Below are 27,683 nucleotides of genomic sequence, written 5' to 3'. Positions count from 1 at the left end.
CTATACACACACTGCAAGGAAACTATGCAGAAGTATTACAGGGTGAGATAATTGCATTAGAGATCCTATGCACTTGTCCCAAGCTTTCTTGAAATCAGATACAGCATTCATCTCCACCAGAAGGCCATTCCATAAATTAATCACATTTTCTATGAGTTATTTTCTTAAGCTCCTTAGTCTTGTCCCTTTTACATTCATCCTATTCCCCCCCCTCATTCTAGAGCTTCCTTTAAATTGAAAGAGGCTCACCTCATGTGCCTTTGTGCCACAGATGTATTTAAACATTTCTATCGTATCTCCCCTCTCCTGATTTTCTTACAAGAGTGTGTGTGCTTGAAAGAGGATCAGGACTTTGAGGGTAATTAATATTTGGTCATCATAAGGTGACCATACAGGTAGAATGGCAAACACGAAAGCTAGAAGAATGCTTAGGTGAATAGCGAGAAGAATAGACAGAAGGAAAAAAAGGAGGTAGTAATGCTTTATAAGCCTTTGTTGAAAACTCTTTTGGAGTAATGTATAGATAGGTATGTGTGACGCACAAATGGAAGAAATAAAATAAAATACTGAAGTTTGCATCTTCAAAAAGATATAAATAGGGTGGAGTCAACTACTTAAAAATTGTCATCATAGAGCATAAAAGGGACATATATAAGAGTTCAGTAAGAACACTTCAAAAGAAAGGCAGGAGAGTGGCGAGATACGATGAAGGCATGTCTGATATAAATGTATATGAGGCAAGCTCCTTTTCAATTGAAGGAACAAGGGGGCATAGGATGAAAGTGACAAACAATAAACTCAGGAGTAATGTAAGGAAATATTTTCTTACTGAAAAGGTGGTAGATTTATGAAATGAATTTCCAGTTGAAAGGAGGACTGTACATTCAAGACCATATGCAACAAGCACAGAAGAATTCTGTGGAGGATGACGAGATTATAGAGCTTGGTATAGATGGGCAGTTTGTACAAAGCCATGTGGACTTTACCTGCTGTCCTTAACTATCTTATAAACTACTGGTAAACCAACAGTTTGAGGGTTTATTTTTTTGGAGGGGGTGTTGTTACATAAGTAGAGGTAGGAATGACTCATCTAGTTCCTATTCTGTACATCTTAATGTTTACTTTTCAGGAAGGGACATCTGCTATGGAAAATCTCAATGAGATGCAGTGCATGTGGTTCCAAACAGAGTGTGCCTCAGCTTATCAAAGGTTAGGGAAATATGGAGATGCCTTAAAGAAATGCCATGAAGTTGAAAGAGTAAGTACCATAATAGGAATAATGTTTGATTTTTGAGCTGCGATATCTTATTTAAAATAGTTTTTGGTAATATATTTTGAAATCCCTTTACATTGGACATCAAGGGGGGGCTCTCCAGTTCTGTATTCTGTTAATCTGAGGGGAATTCTGCACAAAAGTTTTGAAAATTCTGCACACATTTAAAAACTCTGCAAAATTCAGCATTGTTTATTTTTAGTGTGTTTACACAGAATTTCCCCATCATAAGACCAGGCTCTAGCCTGCCCAGTTCCACCTCTCACTCTGATTTCAGTTCTCTCTCTAACTTCCAGCAGTTCCACTTCTCACTCTGATTGCAATTATCTCTCCTTCTAACTTCCAGCAAGACCCCTTAGTCTGCCTCTCAAAATCTTCTCCCACATGCAGTACCACAACTTTTCATTCTCCCTCCAGGCCTATACCTCCACCTCCCATTCTTTCTCCTCCTCTCTCCAGCTCTCATCCTTTCTCCAAGGGCAAGCAGGTATAATCTCATATGTGGGTGACGACATCCACAGAACCCCGTACAGATAGAAGATTTAAGGCTCGGCCCATAATGCAAGTATGCTGCTGCCTTCCCACCTGTTGTCGGTTCACAGGACCTGCAATTCTTTGTTTTCCATGGAGCTCTTAAATGGTATCTTCAGTGTTCTCAGTGCATCAAACTTTTCTGAGTTTTGGTGTCTTCCCTTTTGGTTTTATTTCTTATTTTAACTAGGTTTCTTCCTTTCTACTGAGTTTTGTTCAGTTTTTCCAACTTTCCTTTTGCAGGAGCATTGATACTTTTCAGATTGTTTTGTACTTGAGTGCCCCAGGCCATTGAGCCCTTTGACTTTACATTGGTTGGTTTCCCCTCCATGTCCAAATCGGTACCAAGCGGCTTCAAGAAATACTCTCGGTGCAATAGGACCATCTCAGACTCTGATCTGCACAACTGGTGTGTTCAGTACCTTTTTGGTACTGCGTCTGCGACAGCATGGCTGGGGATTTAGAACCTGATCAACTTTCTGCGACTCTGGCATCGACAAATATACTGCCTGCATCAACATCTCATCATGAGCTTAGTGCACTGGGATTGACTCAACACAGGGACTTTACTTTGTCTTCACTGATGTCGCGAACATTGGGGGGAACTAGCACGTAAGAAAGCTAAGAAGCGAGGTTATAGAGGAGTGGTTAATATGGCGGTTGGTTAGCAGCCAGCATTAGCGCTCCGTCTTACCTTACTTTTTCCCTTACTTCATCTTTTCTTTGGAAAATACCACATACCAAGCGTAAGGGCTCTGTTTGGCTGAACCCCTCGTCAACTGGGCAGGTGACGATTGATTGTTTCATGGCTAGCTCACCATCGATAACCGGAGTAGAGCTGCCTGCATTTGCCTTGGAGAAAGGTGCTTCTGGAGCGACTGGGCTAGAAGGGGTCTTTGTCTCCTCTGATTACCCAACCTCCACCGTTTGTAGTGCTGGGGCCCAGCAACAGCACGGTACCTGAAACCCAGAACAGGTTAATACAGCCACATGCTGAAGGGGCTGAAATGGATCAGGACACCTAGAGTCAGATCATTCAGGGAGTGGGAGAAAGAGACTCCCCACCGGTGGTGATATTGGACAATGTCTGGAGTATGCTTCAAAGGTTAGAAGCTGCGGTGACCAAATCAACTGAAGAATTTTAAACAGTTGTGAGTAAACTAGATAGTCTATATCAGTGGAGTCATTAAAAATGAAGCTACTAGCAAATATGACCAGAGAAACAAATATCTTCATTGCTAAATTTAACAGGGAACTTTGTTAAAGATAAATTGTTTCTTCAAAGGAAAATGGAACAAATCAAAAATTTCAACAGAAGACTAAATTTTATGGTACTTAATTTTCCTAATGCTATGGGGGTAATGCCTGGAGATATGTTCAAAAAATATTTGATTGAAGTTGTCACTTTTAATAGTCGCAATAAATCGGATATATTATTTACCTGGAAAAAAAAGAAGCCAGGAAATTCCTCCGAAGTTGCTAATTTACAAACTACAAACTTGAAGAATGGTCTGAAATTTGGCAGCTAAAATTTAATGCTAAGAAATTGCAAGGTTATGCATTTGGGTTGCAAAACCCCGAGGGAACGGTTAGGGGGTGAAGAACTTATGTGCACGACAGAAGAGCGGGACTTGGGTGTGATATTAAGGTGGCCAAACAGGTTGAAAAGTTGGCGGTGAAATTACAAACTACAAACTTGAAGAATGGTCTGAAATTTGGCAGCTAAAATTTAATGCTAAGATATGCAAGGTCATGCATTTGGGCTGCAAAAACCCGAGGGAGCGGTATAGTTTAGGGGGTGAAGAACTTATGTGCACAACGGAAGTGCGAGACTTGGGTGTGATCTTAAGGTGGCCAAACAGGTTGAAAAGGTGACTATGAAAGCTAGAAGGATGCTAGGTTGCATAGGGAGAGGTATGGCCAGTAGGAAAAAGGAGGAGGTATTGATGCCTCTGTATAAAACTTTGGTGAGACCTCATTTAGAATATTTTGTACAATTCTGGAAGCCACACCTTCAAAAAGATATAAAAAGGATGGAGTCAGTCCAGAGTAAGGCTACTAATATGGTGTGTGGTCTTCGTCATAAGGCGTATGGGGACAGACTAAAAGATCTCAATCTGTGTACTTTGGAGGAAAGGAGGGAGAGGGGAGATATGATGGAGATGCTTAAATACCTACGTAATGTAAATGTGCATGAATCGAGTCTTTTATTTGAAAGGAAACTCTGCAATTAGAGGGCATAGGATGAAGTTAAGAGGTGATACTCAGGAGTAATCTAAGGAAATACTTTTTTACAGGAAGGATGGTAGATGCATGGAACAGTCTCCCGGTGGAGGCAGAAACTGTGTCTGAATTCAAGAGAGCCTGGGATAGGCACGTGGGATCTCTGAGAGAGAGAAAGTAATAATGGTTACTGCGGATGGGCAGACTAGATGGGTCATCATGTTTCTATATTTCTATCTGAATTTCTGGAAAGATCCCTAGTAGAAAATGAATCTCGTTCTACTCTTCTTGTTTCTATCTGAATTTCTGGAAAGATCCCTAGAAGAAAATGAATCTCGTTCTACTCTTCTTGTTTCTTTTTTATTCGAACAAGATTTAAATGCATTAATGCGTATGTTCTTTCGATTCTCACAAGCTTTGTTTCATGGATAAACAATTTGGGTTTTCCCCGATGTGACGTAGAACGCAGAAAATTATTTTTGAATATGAGACAAGAAGTTAAAACCTTGGGAGCTACTTTCTTGTTATCCATATAAATGTCTAGACAGATATGTTGGGACAAAATACATCTTTTTTGCTCCTGAACAATTTTGAACCTTCTAGATACTAAGAAGTTGCTCCAGAATATGTAGGGTTGTTTAAATTTAGATGATGATGTAACCCATTAAGCCTGTCTTTTTTTTCTTAATTAGCAAAATATCTTTGGAGATCTCCTAATCTTTTCTTTCTTTCTCCCTCCAGCATAGGATTGTGATCCGAGGAAGAGAGTATTATTTTTGGATATCATATTTTTCTTATGTATTAATTTTCTTATTCTCTGTATTACTTAAACAAGTGGATGCTTGTAACTTAACTGATAAAGCAATAAAAAAAGAAAGCTAAGAAGCATAAGCATTCCTCCTCTTCTAGGCATACCTCTGCATCCTCTCAGGCATCATCTTCATTGATGCAGCTGAAGCATTCTCCATCTGTACAGCTAGTGTCTCCATGAAGGCATACCTAACATTGAGGTGTCTCACAGCTCACCAACTGGTACAGCAGACTGCTTCCACTCCATTTTCTGTTTTGGTAATGTCACTGACTTTACAAGAAGAAATCTGGGTAATGCTCAGTCAAGAGCTATCAGCGCTAGCTCTTGACAGTCCACACAGGCATCGACAGCTCCCAAGCCTGCTTCAGCCCAGCCTAAGGATATATTGATGCATCAATCAAGGACTTGCTTGAGGATACCAGCTCAACATCGAGCATTGAAGTCAGCCAGAACTTGCTCAACGCATGCATTGTCCTTGACCCAGAACTTGCTCGACACATGCATCATCCTTGACCCAGAACTTGCTTGACGCATGCATCGTCCTTGACCCAGAACTTACTCGATGCACTCTCGAGGTTCACCTCGACACACACTCCCAGATATGCCAAGGCAGGAGTGCTTTGAGGAATCTGACTCTGATATTTCTCTCCATTCTAGTGAAGACCTACTGGAGTTCTCTGCTGAAGAGTCTTAACATACCTTCTGATTCTCCAGCCTTCTCCACATTGAACTCCTCCCTCACCCTCCACCCAAAAGCCTTTATTGTAGTGGCTTTCATCTGCCAGATGGGGGGCGCTCCCTTCCTATAAAAATGGAGACAGAATAGAAACCTCGTTCTAAGCGGCCTAGCATCAACACCAATCATTTTCACAAAGTGCCTTGTGGTCATGGCTGCTGCAGCCCTTCACTCATGGGGGTTTCATACATTTTCTTACCTAGACCAGGGGTAGGCAATTCCGGTCCTCGAGAGCCGGAGCTAGGTCAAGTTTTCAGGATGTCCACAATGAATATGTATGAGATGGATTTGCATACACTACCTCCTTGAGATGCAAATCTATCTCATGCATATTTATTGTGGATATCCTGAAAACCTGACCTGGCTCCGGCTCTCAAGGACTGGAATTGCCTACCCCTGACCTAGACGACTGGTTGATGAAGACTTTATCATCGCCATCAAATCAACAGTTTGTTTACTGGAACATTAGAGTTTGGAGTAAATTGTCAAAAATCACATCTGCAACCCACCTAGACTCGAGTTTATAGGAGCTTTCTTGGATACTACTCAGTCATGCTTTCCTACTTAAAAAGAGAGCCAACAATCTCCTTCACCTGTGCCAGACAATTTCTTCATTACCACATATAATGGCATGTCAGATGCTACGACTTCTCGGCCACATGGCCTCCACAGTCCAAGTCACACTGTTGCACATCTCCTTCTTAGAATTACTCAATGGATTCTGTCGATCCAGTGGTCTTAGGCCACTGGATCTCTCTCTGCTCAGATACAAGTCACTTCAGATCTTCATCACTTTCTCCAGTAGTGGATGCGTCTTTCCAACCTCTCCTGGACTCCTCTTCCAGCAGCCTCCTCATCAAAAACTTCTCACCACAGATTCTTCAATGCTTGGTTGGGGAGCTCATCTCAACAGCATCCACACTCGGGGAGTCTGATCTCCTCATAAGAAAACTTTCCACATCAATCTTCTCAAGCTACAAGCAATTAGCCAAGCTGTTCAAACATTTCAAGACCATATTCTTCACTAAATAGTCCTCATCTATACTGACAATCATGTTGCCATGTTCTTTCTGAATAAACATGGAGGTATGGGCAATTATTCATGGAATCCTTATTTAGCAGGAAAGCAAAATGTGTTAGTGGACAAACTCAGCAGAATCCTTCAGCCTCACAAGTGATCTCTCAACATGTCTGTCCTGTGTCACATCTTCTACAAATGGGGGACTTTAGACATAGACCTTTTTACCTCTCCTCACAACAAACTTCTACTCTTTTGCTCCAGACTATATGTCCCCAGTTGTCTGGAATTGGATGCATCCCTCATTGACTGGGGAAACAGATTCCTATTATCATTTCCTCCAATACCTCTCATTGGGAAAACTCTACTCAAACTTCCAGGATTGGGCCCCATGTTCCTCAACAAACCTTGCTGGCCACATTAACCTTGGTTGCCTTTCTTCCTACATCTCTCAATTCAAAAGCCCTGCACATTACAACTGTTCCAACACTGCTCACACAGAACTAAAGCTCTGTCCTTCTTCCCAACCCTTGCTCATTACCTCTCACAGCATGGTCTCTCCCTTAGCATCTGAATACATATACACTTTATGCTCTAATATCAGCTATCATTAAAGCATCTAGAAAACCAGCCACACAAAGATGTTATTTTAAATTGACTTGTTTCACAGTCTGGTGTGGACTACAATCCCTGGATCCTGTCACTTGTCCTCTGTCTTCCATCTGTCTGATTCAGGCCTAAAGACTAACTTAGTTCGAGTTCATCTCAGTGCCATCAGTGCATTTCACTCTCCCTTAGATGATAAGCAACGTTCCATTCATCTCTTGGTTTCTAGATTCATGAAATGACTTTAGCATACTAAACCAGCTATCAAGCCTCCATCTGTTACCTGGAATCTAAACATAGTACTCTCTGCTGTTACAAAGTCTCCCTTTGACCCATTCAAGACTTGCTCACTCAAACATCTTACTTGGAAAGTAGTTTTATCCTTGGACAAGCAAGCAGCATATTTTAACATGTGGGTGACATCATTCACGGAGTCCGGTACAGACAGGGCTAAAAGGGTACTGTTACTTTAAACTTCTTAAGAAGCTTTGAGACTGCCTGCACCACACACGCATAAGTGCCTTCCTGCCTGACGTCGGCTCATGGTTCCTCAGTTCTTCATTTTCTGCAGATTGAAGAAGTTGTTTTTGGACTCTAATCGAGTTGCCTTCCTAGTCGACTTAATTTTGCCTTTTCGGCTTGTTTCATTTATCTTTTATTTTGTAATAATTTTCTTTGGTTCTTTTCCTTTTTGAGGAAAAAAAAATATATATATTCAGTCAAGCATTTGGGCCTTCTTTCTCAGGTTTTTCATTTCTGTCTCGGTTTGCAACCATTGTGGGGGTTTTTTTTTACCTCACCACTGATATTTTTCCTCTAGCGGGTTCAAAAAGTGCACTCATTGTCAGTGGCCTATCTCCATCATTGACCCGCACAATTGGTGCATTCAGTGTCTGGAGCAACAGCACTGAGTGGACACTTGTATCCGCTGTTCTATCTTACAAAAACGCTCTTAAGACTCAATGCATTCAGCAAGAGAAGCTATTTGTACTGACCATTGCCTCTGGTGACAAATCAATGCCATCGATGTCTCCCTCTACATTGGACGTCGTTCCTGCATTGGGTAAACCTGCTAAGAAGTCGTCCACAACCAGCGTCGCAGGCATCTTCAGCACTGAGTTCCTCGATGTATGCCAAGTATCAATGCCATCATCGATCTCCTTCTGTGGAGGCTGTGTCTCCTTCAAGGCGTGCTTCCTCATCAAGGTTACCCACCCATTGACACCCTGCAGAACCGATGGTACCGGCTTTTGGGCCAACAGTAGCTGTGTAGTCCTTCCAGGACCAACTTAGGAGTTTTTCCAAAGGGAGCTCATTGGGCTGTTTAAACTACATGCAGCACCGGTGCTTGCATTGACTCCTTCAGTACCAGCCCTGCTTAAGCATAGCACATTGAGCCCCAGGCTACTGAATTCAGCTCTCCATCTAAACATTGATGGACATTGAGATCCAGTGGTACCAATGCTCACTCTTCTAAATCCAAGAGAACATCGCACAGTACCAATTTGCATTCGACTACACATTCCTGACGTCGATCTTCATTTTCTTCTTACCAGTACTGATGTCATCGAAGAAGCTCCTCTCAACACTAAGTCATCATACTCCTCAGACCAAGAAGCATCCATCTTCTTCTTCTTATAGAGAATCTCCTGTAGTTGGGGATGTTGATTCAGATCTTTCTATACAAAATACTGATACTAATCTTGAACCCACATTATCTGCTCCAGTTATATGGCACCCATCAGATCCATCTCCTTCACCGCCAAGATGCAGATGTCCTCCAGAAGGATTATATTTCACTAAATGTATCAGGCAGATGAGGAAAGCTTTGCCTGTTAAACTGGAGTCAGCCATTGAGCCAAGAGCAGAGCTTCTTAAGGCCTTAGATTTTGATGAATCTCCTAAAGAGCTTCGAAAATTGCCTCTTCACAATCTACTTAAAGAAGCTATATTTAAGAACTGGGAGAACTCTCTCACCCTTCCCAAAGCTCCAAGAAAAATTGACTCTATATACACAATATAGTTATGTCCAGGCTTTGATAATCCAGAATTGTAGCACTAGATTTTGCTGTTTGAATCCACTCTTTAAAAAAACTTCCAGTACAAGAGTATATGCTACTGCACCACCAGGACATGAAGACCACCAGGACATGAAGACTGCACCATGGATAAGTTTGGACTTTGCCTTTTCCAGAACTCTTTTCACCAGCAGAGTTCTCAGCTATAATTTCTTTGTCATTCTGTCTTTTTTAAAAAAAAACAAACTCATAAAGAAGTTGGTTGATTTTGAACAATACATTCCATTTGAATGACTTCCAGAGTTTCAGGAAACTATTCATAGCTTACTTCAAACCAGAAAATTTATGGCAAGATCAGATTTTGATGCATTTGATGTGACATCTAGAGCAATGTTTTTCAACCTTTTTACACCTATGGACCGGCAGAAATAAAAGAATTATTCTGTGGACCGGCATCGGTCCGTGGACCAGCGGTTGAAGAACATTGGGCTAAGTTGTGGGCCAGACCCTGCCCATCTCTACCCAATCAACACCCCAGACACCGCCTCCATAATAGTATTAATTGCACCTTGCACGTCCCATGCCTCATCTGGAAGCCTTCCCCTGACGTTGCAACGTCAGAGAGAAGGCTTCCGGTTCAGGCGCAGGATGCCCGTATGAGCCACTGCCCGTGGCTATGTGCACTGAATCAGTTAGGAAGAGGGAGCTGGCTCGAAGATAACGCCGCATCGATCGCACCATGGATCGGTGGTTGAAGAACAGTGTTTTGGGCCTGATGCACATGCTGGCCCTGTGGACCGGCAGGAAATTTCTGTGGACCAGCACTGGTCCATGGATCGGTGGTTGAAGAACACTGATCTAGAGCATCGTCCATGTCTATTGCTGTGAGATGTCTTGCATGGCTATGAGTCTCTGACATGGACAAAAAATGTTCAAGATTGTTTGACAATATTCCCTGTCTAGGTGAAGAGCTATTTAGGAATAAAGTTGAGGATGCCACACAGACTTACTCAACATGAACAGAACTGGACAACCTTAATGGAGTCTAAGACTCGACCACCTAAAACTTCCCAGAAACCTGCTTCTTCTTCATATAAGAGGCATTATCCAACAACCTCGTCCTCTTCTAAACCCCCACCACAGAAGAGACAAAAATTGCAGAAGGCTCAGAAGTCTCAGACTTCTGTTCCACAAAAATCAACTCTATCTTTTTAACATGTTTCTAGAGAGCAAAGCTGCAATTCCTCCATCTCAGCTACCTCCCCAACCCATCAGAGGCCGACTTCTCTTATATCACCAGCGCTGAACTCTCATTATCACACACACCTGGTTCCTCAAAATCATACAGGAGGGTTACTCTTCATTTTATCACCATTCCTTCAAACATTCCTCCAAGAGAGTCCTCTTTCACATCTTAACAGACGTCCCTTCTTCTTCAGGAAATTGAAGCTATAAGAACATAGGAATTTGCCTCTGCCGGGTCAGTCCATTTCGCCCGGCAGTCTGCTCCTGCGGCGGCCCATCAGGTCCATGACCTGTAAGTGATCCCTTATATCCTTCAATCCTTTTTATCCTTCTTTATCTATATCCTTCTAACTGTACCCTTCTTCATCCTAAATCTTCACTATCTATATCCTTCAATAACTTCTTCTTTCAAGAATTTATCCAATTTCTTTTTGAAACCCTGTAAAGTACTCTGTCCTATCACACCCTCTGGAAGCGCATTCCAGGTATCCACCACCCTCTGAGTGAAGAAGTACTTCCTGGCATTGGTTCTAAACCTGTCCCCTTTTATTTCTCCGAGTGCCCCCTTGTTCTTGTAGTTCCCCATAGGCTGAAGAATCTGTCCCTCTCCACATTCTCAGTGCCCTTCATGATCTTATATGTCTCTATCATGTCTCCTCTGAGTCTCCACTTTTCCAGGGAGAAGAGCCCCAGTTTCTCTAGCCTGTCTGTGTATGAAAGGTTTCCCATACCCTTTATCATACGTGTAGCTCTTCTCTGGACCCTCTTAAGTATTGCCATATCCCTCTTCAGATACGGCAACCAGTACTGAACACAGTACTCCAGATGCGGTCGCACCATCGCTCGATACAGCGACAGGATAACTTCCTTCATTTTGGTTGTAATACCCTTCTTGATGATACCCAACATTCTGTTTGCTTTCCTTGAGGCCGCTGTGCATTGTGCCGATGGCTTCATTGTGGTGTCCATCAGCACTCCCAAGTCCTTTTCAAGGTTATTTTCCCCTATTTCAACTAAATGCCATAGAAAAGTCAGATGTTCTACTCCAGGTATTTCCTAATTCCAAAGAAGATGAGAGGCTTTTGTCCAATTCTCAACCTCTGAGCTCTCTACAAATATCTAATAAAAGAAAAGTTTCATATGCTATCTTTGGGGACTCTATACCGACTTCTAGAATGAAATGATTGGCTGTGCTCTCTAGACTTCAAAGAGGACTACACACATTCGCATTCATCCGAGCCACAGAAAATTTATTTATTTTCGTGTAGGTCATCATCATCTTTAATACAAACTTCTGCCATTCGGCCTTGCTTCAACTCCAAGAGTATTCACAAAGTGCCTAGTAGCAGCAACCCTGCATTCCCATGGGTTTCAAGTGTTTCCTTATCTAGACAATTGGGTACTAAAAGCTGCACCGCCTCAAGCAGTGTACTCAGCTACACAAGTAACCATAACTTTTCTTCATCTTCTGGGCTTCAAAGTCTCAAATATTGGAGTTCATAGGAGCTATGCTCAACATGACTCTTTTATAAGCTTTCTTACCACTGCAAATACAAAACACCTTGCTTCACCTTTGCAATCATATGTCCACTCTGCAGAATGTCTCAGCAAGGCAAATGTTGCGTCTTATAGGTCACATGGCATGCACAGTTCATGTCACTTCCTTCGCTCGACCTCAGGTCAGCTCAATGGAACTTGGCATCTCAGTGGTCTCAGGCCACGATCCCTTATCCCAATGGATCAAAGTCACCTCGCGTCTTCGTCAGTTTCTCCAACAGTGGTTAAAATTGACAAATCTCTCCAGAGCTTTACTGTTTCACATCCCTCCACATCAGAAAGTACTTACGACAAACATCTCCAAGTATGCATGGGGAGCTCATCTGGATGGCATCCAAACTTGGGGACTGTAGTCTGCTCGAGAGAAAGCATTTCATATCAACCTGTTAGAACTACAAGCAATTTGCAATGCTCTCAAGATGTTTCAGGATCATCTTTCCAACCAAGTTCTCCTTGTTCAAATAATCAAGTAGCAACAACAAACAAGGGGAATAGTCTCTTCCTCTTTGTCAAGAAGCCGTACACATTTGGAATTGGTCAATATTTTGAAATATAGTTCTGCTCCAGACAGTACTCTCCTCATTGTCTAGAAGCAGATGCATTTCTTCTGGATTGGACACACAAGTTCCTGTATTTATTTACGCCAATCCGTCTGGTTCTGAGGACGCTAGTCAGGCTTAAACAATCAGCCACCATGATTCTCATAGCTCCTTAGTGGTCCAGACAACCTTAGTTCTCCCTTCTACTTCAACTGAGTGTCAAGGATCCAATTCCATTACAGATTTTCCCATCTCTACTCACTCAGAGTTAAGATTCTCTTTTACATCCCAATCTTCAATCTCTGCACCTAACAGCTTGTTACCTCTCAACCTGATTTCAGCATATTTTCATTTTTCTGACCCAGTATAAGCCACCATAGCTGCTTCCAGAAAGCCGCCTACTCAGCAATGCTATTAACTCAAATAAATGCACTTCATTTCGTGGTGTACTCTCCATCATATGGATCCCTCCACATCTTTTATTCCTTCAGTACTGGACTACCTTCTCCATTTATCCAACTCTGGCTTTAAGACCATTTCTGTTAGAGTTCACAACAGTGTCCTTAGTGTTTATCATGCTCCTTTCAACAATAAACCTCTAGCCACTCATCCGCTTGTTTCCCAGTTTATGAAAGGACTCTTAAACTCAAAACCTCCACTAATACTGTCTCCAGTTATCTGGGATCTCAATGTAGTCCACACCAGTCCAATAAAGCCGCCCTTTGAACCACTAGCAACTATTCATCTTAAGTTTCTCACTTGGAAAGTGGTCTTCTTGATCTGTGTCACTTCTGCTTCTTGAGTGAGTGAACTACAGGTGTTGGTTTGTTATCCACCATTTACAGCATTTCATCACGATAAAGAGGTTCTTAGAACTCATCCTAAATTTCTTTTGAAAGCAGTCATGGAATTTCACCTGAATCAATCCATTGTGCTTCCTGTTTTCTTTCCAAAGCCTTATTCTCACCCCGGAGAAATTGCTCTTCATACATTGGACTGTAAGTGTGCCTTGGTTTACTACATACAGAGGACTAAGTCACATAGGTCTTCACCTCAACTGTTGATCTCTTTTGATCCTAGCAGGTTGGTCCTGCCTGCAACCAAGAGAACTATTTCCACATGGTTAGCGGCCATCATTTCCTTCTGCTGTGCTCAAGATGGGCTGCAGCTCAAGGAACATGTTAACAGCATACAAGGTCCAAGCTATGGCAGCATCAGTGGCTTTTTTTGCGTTCCACTCTCATTGAAGATATTTGCAAGCAGCTACTTGGTCCTCAATTCACACATTTACATCTCACTTCTGGCTAAAATCCTATTCCAGACGAGATGGTCATTTCAACCAAGCAGTTTTACAGAATTAATTTTCTTCCTAATGGCCAACTCTCCCACTATCCCGTTCAGTAAACTAGGGAGTCCCACATGTGAGAGCATGCTGCCTGTTTGTCCAGGGATAAAGCACACTTATCCCAGGATAAGCAGGCAGCATATCTCGCATGTGAGTGATGTCATCCACGGAGCCCCGGCACGGACACTTTAAAAGTTCATCGCCACTTTTAGATTTTTAGAAAGTTTGAGATAGCCCACGCCGCGCATTCGTGAGTGCCTTCCCGCCTGACATAACTCGCAGGTCCTTAGTTTTCCACAGAGCTAAGAAGTAATGTTCTTTGAACGTTGTTCAATTTTTTGCTTTTGCCTTCCCGCTCACGTGTATTTTTTATGCGTATTTCATATGTATTTTTCCTTTAGTGTAAAAAAAAAAAAAGGTTGCCGTTCTTTTTTTCCTCACTGTTCGTCCCTTACGGGCTTTGCCCGTAGGGGCCTTTTTCTTTTCCCTCTGCCATTGAATTTAATTTGGCTGAGGTGGTTTATCCATCGATGTCCCGGCTGTTAACTGGTTTTAAAAAGTATTGCAAATTTCCATCACTGACTTACATAATTGGTGCTTACAGTGCCTTGACCCTGAACACCGTGTTGAATCCTGCATATGGTGTTCTACCCTGCAAAAACGTACAATTAAGAGTTGAAAGCTTCAACAAGAAAAGTTATTCGGCATCGGTATGGACACTGAGAATACTTCACAGCCTTTAGCATCGAAAACATTGACGTTGGCGTTGGGGACATCACTCCATTGGGTAAGCTAGCTAAAAAGCCACCTGTTTCCTAGCAGGTCTTGCAGGTCACCATTGCATTGAGTCCCTTGATGCCGACCGACGACCACCCTTACGTCTGGCCTCTCCTACATCGAGGTGTGCATCCTCTTCACGGTCATCCTCGCCAAGGCCAGACAGGGCACCAATGGTCACCCTCACCAAGGCCAGACAAGGCACCAGTCATACCAGTAGAACGCCAAAGAGTGCCAGTGCTCTCGTACCATGAGAAGCTTGAAGCGCTTTACCAAGTTAGTGACATGTTCAAACTTCTTGCTCCAACACTGGCTCCATCGGTACCGGTCCAGCCTGAGCATAAGGCCACCAGGTCCTGCGGTACCAATACTGGATCTCTGGTACCATGTTGATGTTCCACGCATAAAATCAAAGTATCTCATTGACGTTCTTCCTCACGGTGTTGATCCAGTTATTGAAGACATCGGCATTCTTCATCATCTTCTCGACAATCCCAGTCCACCCAACATCAGTCATTCTCAGCTGCTTCAAAGCATAAACATTGCCCTCCTTCCCGCTGTTCTAAGTGTAAAAGGAAATCACATCATACGTCATCATCCTCATCAGATCGACACCGGTCTCAACGCACTTCCTCACAGTCTGACTCAGTGGATGATCCTGAATCTACTACAAAGACTACAGAGACTTATGACACTACTTCTGAGAAATCTCCTCAAAAGTCTCCGCAAAGAGCTAAGGCTGTCACAAAATTATGAGACTTCATCTCAGGATGCCTCAGTGGACTCTCGAATCTCAGTGGTCTCAAGTGCTCAACCCACTCTCTCAACACATTACAGTCACTTCTACGCTGCAGCAGTCGCTGCAGTGGTGGATGAACTCTTCCAATCTGTCCAGAGGGTGGTGGTTCTACACACTTCATCAGAAAATTCTGACCACAGACACGTCCACTTATGCTTGAGGAGCTCATCTGGACGGTCTTCACACACAAGGTCACTGGTTTGCCCAGGATCGCCTTTGTCATATAAATCTGTTGTAACTCAGAGTGATCTACAATGCTTTCAGAGCTTTGCATCATCTTGTGACCAACACCATCCTCCTTATCTGCACGGACAATCAGTTCATGATGTATTACATAAACAAGGAGGCACAGGGTCTCTCCGTCTTTGTCAGGAGACCCAAAAGATTTGGAAATGGGCCATTGTTCGCAATATATTCCTGAAATCAATATACATTCAAGGGGAACAAAATTCTCTTGCAGACAGACTCAGCAGATTTCTGCAACCACACAAATGGGCACCGACTCTGTAGCTCTGCGTTCCATATTTTCTCAATGGGGAACTCCTCAGATAGACTTATTTGCATTTCCCCTCAACCATAAACTGCCCCAGTTTTGCTCACAGCAGTACTCTCCTCATCATCTGGAAGCGGATGTTTTTTTACTGTATTGGACTCATAAGTTTCTCTATGCTTTTCCGCCAATCCCTTTCATTTTCAAAATGCTTGTCAAACTCAAGTGGGAATCAGTCACCATGATTCTTATAGCACCTCGGTGGCCCAGACAACCATGGTTTTCCATGTTACTTCAACTTAGTATGAAGGAACAAATGCCTCTTCAAATTTTCCTGTCAGTTCTCACACAGAATCATGGATTTCTTCTGCATCCCAATCTTGCAGCACTGCACCTGACTGCTTGGTATTTCTCGGCCTAACATCGACTTATCTTCATCTTTCTCAGCCTGTCAGACTAATCGTGGAAGCATTCACAAAACTGTCCACGCAGCAGTGGACACGGTTTTCTACCTGGTGTATTCTTTATCATTATGTGGCTGTACCCACTTCTGTAACTTCAGTATTGGAGAATCTTCTACATTTATCCAATTCAGGTCTCAAAACCACTTCAATTAGAGTTCATCTCGGTGCTATCAACGCTTTCCATGAACCAGTCTATGGGAAACCTCTCACTGCTCATCCTCTTGTGTCTAGATTCATGCAAGGACTTTTCAAAGACAAACCACCTCTTAAACCACCTCCATGATTTGGGATTTCAATGTGGTTCTTGCTGCATTAATGAAGACTCCCTTTGAACCATTGGCTATGGCTCATCTCAAATACTTTCTCATCTCCCTTACTTAAGAACATAAGCAGTGCCTCCGCCGGGTCAGACCATAGGTCCATCCTGCCCAGCAGTCCGCTCCCGCGGCGGCCCAAACATGTCACGACCTGTCTGAATCACCAGAAGGGGCCCCCTTGCCACCTTGGTTTCCCATTGAAGTCCTATCTTCCCATCGAAGTCCTAACCCTCCGGTCTTGCACATGCACGACCTGGTTGGGTTTCTATACTTATTACCTGGATACCTCTCTCAGTATCCCACGATCCCTTTATCCCTCAGGAATCCGTCCAATCCCTGTTTGAATCCCTGTACCGTACTCTGCCTGATCACTTCCTCCGGTAGCGCATTCCAAGTGTCCACGACCCTTTGGGTGAAAAAAAACTTCCTTGCATTTGTTTTGAACCTATCTCCCTTCAGTTTCTCCGAATGCCCCCTCATACCTGTTGTCCCCTTCAGTCTGAAGAATCTGTCCCTATCCACCCTCTCTATGCCCCTCATAATCTTGAAGGTCTCTATCATATCTCCCCTGAGCCTCCTTTTTTCCAGAGAGAAGAGCCCCAGCCTATCCAACCTCTTGGCGTATGGGCAGTGTTCCAGCCCTCTTACCAGTTTCGTTGCTCTCCTTTGGACTCTCTCAAGTACCGCCATGTCCTTCTTGAGATACGGCGACCAATACTGAACGCAGTATTCCAGATGTGGACGCACCATCGCTCGATACAATGGCATGATGACTTCCCGCGTCCTGGTTGTTATGCCCTTCTTTATGATGCCCAGCATCCTGTTGGCTTTTTTCGAGGCTGCTGCGCACTGCGCAGATGGCTTCAGTGATGCATCCACCAGCACACCCAAGTCTCTCTCAAGTCTGCTGTCTCCCAACAATGCCCCCCCCCCCCCCCAATTTGTAGTTGAACAACAGGTTCTTTTTCCCTATATGCATGACCTTGCATTTTTCCACGTTAAAGCGCATTTGCCATTTGTTTGCCCAGTCTTCCAGCTTCTCCAGGTCCCTTTGCAGGTCCTCACACTCCTCCCTGGACCTAACTCTGCCGCACAGTTTGGTATCGTCTGCAAATTTTATAACTTCGCACTTTGCCTCCTTTTCCAGGTCATTGATAAATATGTTGAAGAGTAACGGCCCCAGCACCGATCCCTGTGGCACACCGCTCGTGACTCCCCGCCAGTCAGAATATTGGCCCTTTACTCCGACCCTCTGCAGTCTACCCGACAACCAGTGCTTGATCCATCTGTGCACATCCCCTCCCACCCCGTGGTTCCACAGCTTCCTAAGCAGCCTTTCATGTGGCACCTTGTCGAAAGCCTTTTGAAAATCGAGGTAAATGATGTCTATGGGTTCCCCATTGTCCACCCGACTGCTTATTCCCTCAAAGAAGTACAGAAGGTTCGTTAAGCACGACCTTCCCTTACAGAATCCGTGCTGGCTTGTTCTCAGTAGGCCATTTCTCTCGATGTGCTCGCAAATGCCGTCCTTGATCATAGCTTCCACCAACTTCAACTCGAAGAGTCAGTGAACTTCAAGCACTGGTAGCAGATCCTTCTTTCACAGTGTTCCACTATGACAAAGTGGTGCTTCGCACCCATCCCAAGTTTCTTCCAAAGGTTGTCACTGATTTCCATCTTAATCAATCTATTGTACTTCAGTGTTCTTTCCTAAGCCTCATTCTCATCCTGAAGAAAGGGCTTTTCACTCTCTGGACTGCAAAAGAGCTTTGGCCTACTATTTGCGCAGAACTCAATTTCATAGAACATATTCTCAACTTTTCGTCTCCTTTGATCCTAACAAATTGGGACGTCTAATATCCAAGAGAACGATTTCCACATGGTTGGCCACTTGTATCTCCTGTTATGCTCAGGCTGGGCTAGAACTGGGGAGTTGTGTCACAGCCCATAAAGTCAGAGCTGTGGCAGCTTCAATTTTTTTGCTCCACTCCTGTTGATGAAATCTATAAAGCTGCTACTTGGTCCTCAGTTCACACAATCACATCACACTACTGTCTGGAATCTTATTCCAGATGGGATGGTCACTTCGACCAAGCAGTATTGCAAAATTTATTTTTTTAATTGGCCAACTCTCCCTCCATCCCATTCTAGTAAGCTAGGGAGTCCCACATGTGAGAATATGCTGCCTGCTTGTCTTGGGATAAAGCTCAGTTACTTACTTTAACAGGTGTTATCCAGGGACAGCAGGCAGATATTCTCACAACCCACCTACTTCCCCTGGTTGGCTTCTTAGCTTGCTTAACGAACTTAGAAGCTGCGAGCTACATCGGGCGGGAAGGCTCATGTGCTGTGCGGTCAGTCGCAAACTTTCTAAAGTTCTTTAAATGCACATACACTTTATCAGCTGTCTGTAACGGGGCTCTGTGGATGACGTCACCTACATGCGAGAATATCTGCCTACTGTCCCTGGATAACACCTATTACGGTAAGTAACTGTGCTTTATCCGGGAACAGTAGGCAGATATTCTCACATCCCTTATTCTCCCCTGGTTGGCTTCTTAGCTTGCTTACGGAACTATGGAACCACGAGCCGGTGTCAGACCGGGCAGTCAGGAAGTTAAAGTGACAGTACACTTTTAGCATTGTCTATATCAGGCATTGTGGATGATGTTGCCCACATGTGAGAATATCTGCCTGCTGTCCCCAGATAACACCCGTTATCCTAGGACAAGCAGGTAGCATATTCTCATATGTGGGTGACGTCATATGCGGAATCCTGGTTCAGACAGCTGCTGAAGTGCTCTTGTACTTTAAGAACATTAGAAAATTCATCAGTGATCGCACCGCACATACGCGAGTGCCTTCCCACCTGACATAGGCGGGCAGCTCCTCAGTTTTCAGTCTTCCGTGGAGCTACGAAGTCGTGTATAAAATGGTCTGTTTTGTTTTTGCCTTTCCACTCGCGGATTCTCTGAATTTTTATCTTCACTACTTTTCTTTTTCTTCATTAAAAAAAAAAGAACTTTCTTTTTCTTTATTTTTTTTCAGAAGCCGACTGGGGCCGCAAACTCTGAACCACAACTTCGCGGGGGAGTATTGTACTAGAATTCCATGCTGGCAAATAGTCATAAATTATAATTTTTATTTTACCTGTTATCTCAAATATTTGATAAAGAAGATGCCAAGTGTTCTCAAGTATCTTCCTTCTCATAGGAAATCAGAGTTTCAGCACCTGTTCAATACCCTCACTCAGCTTAGGCAGCATATGGTACAATCAGCATACGATGCCTTTGAGCTGTCTTTCAGAGTTTCAGCAATGTCTGTTGCCATGAGGAGGCTAGCATGGCTAAGGATAGCAGCTATGGAAGCTAACCTTCAAGATCGATTAACTAATAATCCTTGCCTTGGAGATGAGCTTTTTGGTGACACTATTCAAAATGTGACTAAAAAACTTTCAGAGCTTGAAAAATCTATTAACTTGCTGCTCTGACCTAAACCGAAGTCCTCTGCCTCCAAGGTTTTCAAACCATCTGTTTCATATCAGAGGGATTATACACCAAAGTCTACTCCTCTTTCCAGGCCACAGCAGAAAAAACAATGTCAACAGCATCCTGAAAAGCCTCAGACATTTGCTGCTCCCAAGTCGAATCAGCTTTTTGACCAACTGTTCGAGAGCATAATCTCAATCAATATACCTCTCCCTCTCCCCATTGGAAGTCATCTAATACATTACCATCATCGTTGGCAACTCCAATCTCTGGGTTCTCAATATCATTCGAGAAGGTTATTCTCTTCATTTCCTCGACATTCCTCCAGATCATCCTCCAAGAGTATCCTTCCAACCCAATTATAGTCCTCTCTTCTTCTCCATCGAGAAGGTTTCTTTAGACCAGCAAAACTGGGGGGTTTTATTCCCAGTATTTCCTCGTTCCGAAGAAGACGGGAGTTCTTCGACCGATATTGGACCTCAGAGCTTTCAACAAATTTCTTGTCAAAGAAAAGTTTTGAATGCTGTCTTTGGCATCCCTATACCCTTTACTGGATCAAAACGATTGGTTATGCTCTCTGGATCTCACATTCCCATTCACCCAGCCTCTCATAAGTTTCTCAGATTTCGGCTGGAAAATCATCATTACCAATACAAGGTTCTGCCTTTCGGCCTGGCATCATCTCCCAGAGTTTTCACCGAGTGCCTTGTGGTGTTGGCAGTAGCCCTGAGAACTCACGGTTTGCAAGTCTTTCTCTATCTAGATGATTGGATCATCAAAGATCCTTCCTCTCAAGGGGTTACTGTAACGACACAACAGACTATAGTCAAACCTTGGTTTGCGAGTAACGCGGTTTGTGAGTGTTTTGCAAGACAAGCAAAACATTTTCGCAAATTGTGACTCGCAAAACGAGCATTGATTTGCAAGTCCCCCCGCCCATGAAGGGGGATGACTCGATCTCCCTTCCCCTTCACTGTGCTGCATCTGGGGATGGCCTGGTCTGCTGAGCCCTTAAGAGGGTTGGAAGGCAGACCAGGTGAAGAAACGGCTGCTGGGGGCAGGGCTAACCACCGAACACGATCTGCCCTCTGGTGCAGTGAAGGGGATGACTTGATCTCCCTTCCCCTTCACTGTGCTGCATCTGCTGAGGGCCTGGTCTGCTGATATTTGGTATCTGTACATACTGGGTTCCGTGAATGACGTCGCCCACATGTGAGAACATATACCTTCTGTCCTCAGTGAACACCTACTATGGGTAAATATTTTTGCTATCTCTCCTATCTTTCCATGGCACATCCTCAAGTTGTTTTTTTGTGCCACACTAGTGGTATAGTCTGTCTGTTCTCCCCACCCTCATCTCCATGGCACCCACTCAGCCACCCTCCCCATGGCACATGTAGCTTGCTCTGTCCCCCTCCTGCAGAAATTCCACGGCAGGAGCAGGAAATGAACCACTACACTTTGAGTCAGTTCCTCCTTTGAAGTCAATGCTCAACGAGCAGAATTCTGTGTTCTGCAGAGGTGAGTAATTCTTTGAAATTTCCCCAGGAGTATCGTATTCTGTATTCTGCTATTAGGTCTCATATGGGATTATAGAAGTTGCCCCTTCTAGTTGGTGAACAGGACTTTAATTGTACATTTAACACTGGGTATGCCTCTTTGAAAGTATGAGAAGAGGGACAAAGGCCTAGATTTACTAAACTCACCGGTCTGGATTCGTGGCCGAGTTCTACTGGGCGACCGATTCACTACAGAGTCCTCATGCAAATTATCTGTTTGGACGCACGCCCACAAGCGATCGCGACACATGCGCAATGGTATAGATGTGATTCATGCATGCGCTTGCTCTCCACACAAGCAAGGTCAAAACAAAGGGGGGGATGGGTGGCTGCAGTTTACTTGAGTGGAACAGAACAAGCTGCAGCCAGAGTATGGAACAGAACACGCTGCAGCCAGAGTATGGAACAGAACACACTTTTAACCCACGGGTTAAAACCATGGGCTCGCACTGCACTTTTTTGCAGAATTGGGGGAGTAATGTACAGTTTTATTTTTTATTTTGAGGATTGTTTTGTAACCTTGATACTGGGATTTCAGCGCGGCAGAGAGCAGGAGAGTCGGCAAGGACAGTAGCGACTGGTCCTCATCAGTCGCTTCATTTTGGATAGACAAACCCAATCGGCGTTTCTTCTTCTGTTTAGTGAATCGATGTCTTCCTACTTATGCAGGCAGTTTCCCCTCATTTGCATGGGTGGATTGGGTGGGAGATGGATCAGGCACAAGGTTAGTGAATTGGGTCAGGACACGATCAGTGCGTTTAGTGAATCTGGCCCAAAGAATGTGATATATATATTTTTTTCCTCTGTGCATAGTGTGATAGTGTTTGCTTAATAACATAACAAAAGGGTGTTGGCCTGCATTAAGAAGGTGAGAGAGAGCTATTTCTATAAAGTACTCACCAGTTTTAGATTCCCTCTTCTCTAAATCCCACCATCTCATGCACATTCTATGAGTTACTTTTTTACCCAGTTAAGAAGTTAGAAGGAAATTTTTCCACAGAAAGGAATAACCTTGACCTTGCAGTAGACCAAATGTCACCATTTTATTGGTAATTGCCAGAACATGCCAAATAAATATAAGGGCCTGCAAATCAGATTAAGCATCATCCCATTTCCAAACATCTTTAAGTAGCTTTTAATAACAACATTAAGATGCAGACTGCAGTTGAGCAGTGAGGTGGGCACTGTCCAGTGTTTTTCACTATGTACCATATGTGTGATTGTCTACTAGTTAAAGTTGTGTTTATATGCCTGGTAATCAGAATGTTTGATCAGCAGAGGCTAGAGCAGGGGTGGGCAAACATTTTGACTCGTGGGCCACAATGGGTTCTTAAATTTGACAAAGGGGCCGGACCCATCCCATCCCCGCATACCATCTGATCCCATCCACACAAGGCTCGAATAGTTCTATACTGAACTTATTTTATTAAATAATAAAAAAAAATCAATATTCTGTACAATGATCATTTTATAAATCAAAGTTCTGGCTGCTGAACTAGAGAAAGAGATAGTCAGCTGGCAGGACTTTGTTTATAAATGTTATCAACACAACTATTATACTACTTTATCCTAAAGCAAGAAAAAATAAAATAAATATAATTTTTTTTTTCTACCTTTCTTATCTGGTTTCTGCTTTCCTCATCTTCTCCTCATTGAATTCCTTCCATCCACTGTCTGCCTTCTCTCTGCCAGTTCCCTTCAGCAGCATCTTCTCCCTAGTCCCCTCTCTCTCTTCTCCATTTCTCTTCATCAGCGTCTTCTCCCCTCTTTCTCTTCCCCATTTCCCTTCAGGAGCTTCTCCCCACTCTCTGTTCCCCATGTCCCTTCAGCAGCATCTTCTCCCCAGTCCCCATTCTCTCTTCCCCATTTCCCTTTGGCATCTGTTCCTCTCCTCCACCCCTCCCTCCAGCACCCTTTGTGCTTCCTGCCCCTGATCGCGGGACCCAGATGCATTAGTCAAGCTGCCAGCTGAGGCAGCCAAACCTCTAGCCGCCCTCCGGTCAAAGACATCGCCAGACCCATTGCAGCTTTTTATGCGGGTGAAGAGGATCTTCCTGCAGCAGCTCCCAGCACCCACACGACTTGGTCTGCCCCTGCATAACCCTCGCTCCATGTCCTTATCGGTCACGGTTTGGCACTGGGCTGCAGTAGCTTAGGCAGCTGTGGTCAGGCTCCCCCCAGTGGCTCTGGGCTGTTCAGATCCTCCTCAGAGCAGCTGGTGTTCTCCAAGCTCTCTGCTTCCGACTCGGGCCCCTCCAACACCAGAAACGTGTTGCTAGTCTCTTTGGCCGAACAAGGATAATCCACAGACAGGCAGCGGGTCCTTCGCGCTCTGCAGCTCCAAAGCCCCCAACTGCAGCTCTAGGCTGGGTCCGGGATGTAGCGCACAGCAATGCCAGGCACAAAGCCCAGCCTCGGCCTCCTCTCCCCCTTCGACGTGCAATGTGGAAAACCATCAGCTGCGCCCGAGAGCCGTGAGCCCGGGCCAGGAAAGGGAAACGCTGAGCAGCAGGAGCTCCCCAGCCCTTAACAGGTAGCTCAGGGCCTGGTACATGACAGCTTCAGAATCCCAGAGCTCCGCGGGTTGCATCGGCTTCATAGAAGGGGGGAGGAAAGTACACTTCGCCATGGCGGGCCGGTTTAAAACACTAAATGGGCAGGATATGGCCTGCGGACCGTAGTTTGCCCATGTCTGGGCTAGAGTGATGGTCTCAGAAGGGCTAAATCAATTGAGAAATTTATAGACATGATCTCAAGGGACATAATAAAATGGTCCCATCTCCAGTCTTGGCAGCCTCTGTACTGTCTTGAAGGAGCAGTGTCACTTGAATTATTTTTTTATTTAAGTATTTCTATACCACTTATAGCTTAAGCAATTTACATTCAGGTATTCAAGCTATGGGATCTGTTGCTGGATAATGTGGTTAATGCATTTAGCACAGAAGGGCTCAAAAGAGATTTGGACAGGTTCCAAGAGAAAAACTTTATGAAAAATTATGTAAAACCTATCGCTTATTCATTTAAATGAGCTTTTGTATCTGACTTGTAGTTGTGACCTCGGCTTACCATTTTTAGAAAAAGCATATTTAGAGGATAGTGTATAGAAGCATTGAGGAGCTTGCTTGCTTAAATTTTCATGTTGGTTCATATATAACTTTAAATTTAATTTGTCAGGTGATTAGAAGCCAATGCAAGGCAAACAATACTGACATAGTCTGTTCTTTTCAGTGAGTCCCAGTCAACCCTCATGTTACAGAATTTTGAATGGCCTGCAGTGAACAGAATGCTGAAGCCAAAAGACTCAAGTAGATACCATTGTAATCATCAAGATGTAACCACTGTTTGGGAATCACTGTTTGGGAATTACGGTGGAACCTCAGTTTGCGAGTGTTTTGCAAGACGAGCAAAACACTTAGCAAACTTTTGTCTCACAAACCGAGCATGTTCCGCTACACGAGCACCTCCTCCCCGCTCTAACCAGCATCGCACCCCCTGAACTGGCATCGCACCCCACCCCTCTGTGAACGCCCCCACCCACCCACGAGAACCGCATCGCACCCCCGTGCTGAAAGCGGCATCCGCCTGCCCTTCCTCCCAAACATGCTCCTTACCCCCCATCTGCTGGTTGTGCGACTGAAAGAAATCTCCTGCCTCTTGCCTGGGCTGGGCCTTGAGCATCTGCGCATGATCAAGGCCTTCTGGCTCTCCTTCTGGCTCTCGTTCTCTCTGAAATCTCGGAGAGAACGAGATCTCGAAGAGAACGAGAGCCAGAAGGCTGTTTGTCCCCCCTATTTTATATTTTTATACAGTTTGTATAGAAACCGCTTAGGCTTCAATAAGCAGTATATAAAATAAAATTGGAAACAGTTATGGATAAATCACTGGCCAACACTGATTTTGGTGCCTCAAATGTTAGACCTGTTTCTGGGTATTTGATCTGCTGATTCAAAAAATGGCACCAGTTTTCTCTTATTAGCTCTAGTTTTTGAGATACAGAACATGTCATTTCCATCATTCTTCACTTTGCTTGCCCTTTAAAAAATCAGGATATTTTAATGTAATGTTTAAATTAATATATTTTAAGCATGAAGGAAATATATTAAAATTAAAAGAAAAGCGTACAACATGAAAATCTACTTATTTCATACCAAAAGCACAAGTTTATGATACAAACTTTCCAGTCATTTGACACACAAGAAGCTCCTTTTGTAAGACTTTCAAGAATGGGATCTGCCAGGACAATACCACATAAGATTCCAACAATAGTCTACCATCATGTGTGCATCCCATCTTTCTTGGTATCAGGCTTCCATTGTTTTTATGTCTTGGTGAAATCTTTCACCTTGCTCTTCACTTAAGTCACCAAGATTCTCTGGAAAGCAATCCAAGTGACTGTGCATATAATGGACTTTAACACTCATGTTAGAGCTAAGCCTGTTGAAATGAAAGAGCATAGCCTCTATTAATTGTGTGTAGTTTCTGCCTTGTTGCCAAAAAAGTTTTTCACAGCAAGAACAAATGAATACCAGGTACATGATTTTATTTCATTCAGTGATGCTATGAAATATGGGTCATTCATAAGTTGTCTGATATGTGGACCATCAAAAATTCCTGCCTTCAGTTTTTCCATAGTAAATCCAGGTAACATATGTGCTATGTATTCAGTGCACAAACCTTCTTTATCCAAAGCCTTTACAAATTGTTTCATCAGGCCTAGCTTTATATGTTGTGGTGGCAGTATGATTCTGTCTCTTACTACCACAAAGGTTCATTTTGTCCTCCAACCACTATATATTCCCTTGGAGGCCTATCTTTTTTTGTCCAATGTTCATGTTTGTTTCTACTATTCCAAAGGCATAAAAAGCAAGGATACTTTGTGAAGCCACTTTGTTGACCAAGAAGAAAATTAATTATCTTCAAGCCTACACAAATCACCTATTGATGTTCTTGATAATTTATCTTTTCCAAGACTAAATAGATAGCCTTGTACTCTTCTTTCATCCTGGTAGAGTGACCGATTGGAATAGAACCATATTTGTTGCCATTATTTAAAGAACACATTTCAAACTACATTTTGAACTGTCGATGAAAAGATACCACTCACTTGGGTTATATTCTGAAAGACTTATTTTCTTCAGAAAGTTTCTGATGTCATTGTAGAATACTAAGTTGTTGTCTTCAGTAAAGAATGGCAGCAAGTCCTTTTCTCTCCTTCAATTAAACATAATTTTTGTTCCAGACTGAAGTACATTCTTTTCCTTTAGTCTGGAGGCAAGCAATTCAGAAGACTCCTTGGAAAAATTTAAGTTCTTGATCAGATCACTCAATTCATTCTGGTCAAAACATTCACTATGTGAAGTTGTTTGTGAATCAGTCACTGCCCCCACTTTCTTTACTTTGTGCGATATCAGACATGCAAGACTCATCCTCTGAGAGGTGTAGTAGTTCACGGAAAGGTGGAATGGGTACAAGATCCGACTGCAGAACAGGTCTCCTGGCTGAAGGTAGATCAGGGTAAGACCACTTGTCACGCTTATTTTGATTGATGCCTATGATATTAAAAATACAAAAATAAGTCATCAAAGTGTTTTTTTAGTTCCTTCCAAACCATTCTAAATTTCAGGCAGCTTCTCTTTCCATTTGTCCACTGGCACAAATGCTGCGTACAAATTTGCATACAATATGAGGAGCCCATGGCTTATCTTGATCTCCAAGCATGACACCAAAATAACCTACATATGCTCTTTTTACAAACGGAGCTGTTTGAATCATCCCAGCATATTTTGCTATATTTGAGGAGAGTACTTGAAATAGCTATAATGTCTACGGTGTTCGATCTGCAAAAATGAAACGATATGAGTGGGAATATATACACACCTCCTATACG

General features: G+C 43.4%; 1 protein-coding gene across 3 annotated transcripts in view; it reads left to right on the top strand.

Moving 5' to 3' along the window:
- NAA16 (N-alpha-acetyltransferase 16, NatA auxiliary subunit) overlaps nt 1-27,683 on the top strand; it is a 310,852-nt gene that overhangs the window by 186,153 nt on the left and 97,016 nt on the right. For all 3 annotated transcript variants that reach the window (XM_033947900.1, XM_033947902.1, XM_033947901.1), the window contains exon 13: nt 1,130-1,258. In XM_033947900.1, the coding sequence (XP_033803791.1) occupies nt 1,130-1,258 (129 nt within the window). The remainder of the gene's footprint in view (nt 1-1,129; nt 1,259-27,683) is intronic.

This window comes from Geotrypetes seraphini, chromosome 6 (assembly GCF_902459505.1).
Source record: "Geotrypetes seraphini chromosome 6, aGeoSer1.1, whole genome shotgun sequence".
Lineage (NCBI taxonomy): Eukaryota > Metazoa > Chordata > Amphibia > Gymnophiona > Dermophiidae > Geotrypetes > Geotrypetes seraphini.
This window is presented reverse-complemented; position numbering and strand designations above follow the sequence as displayed.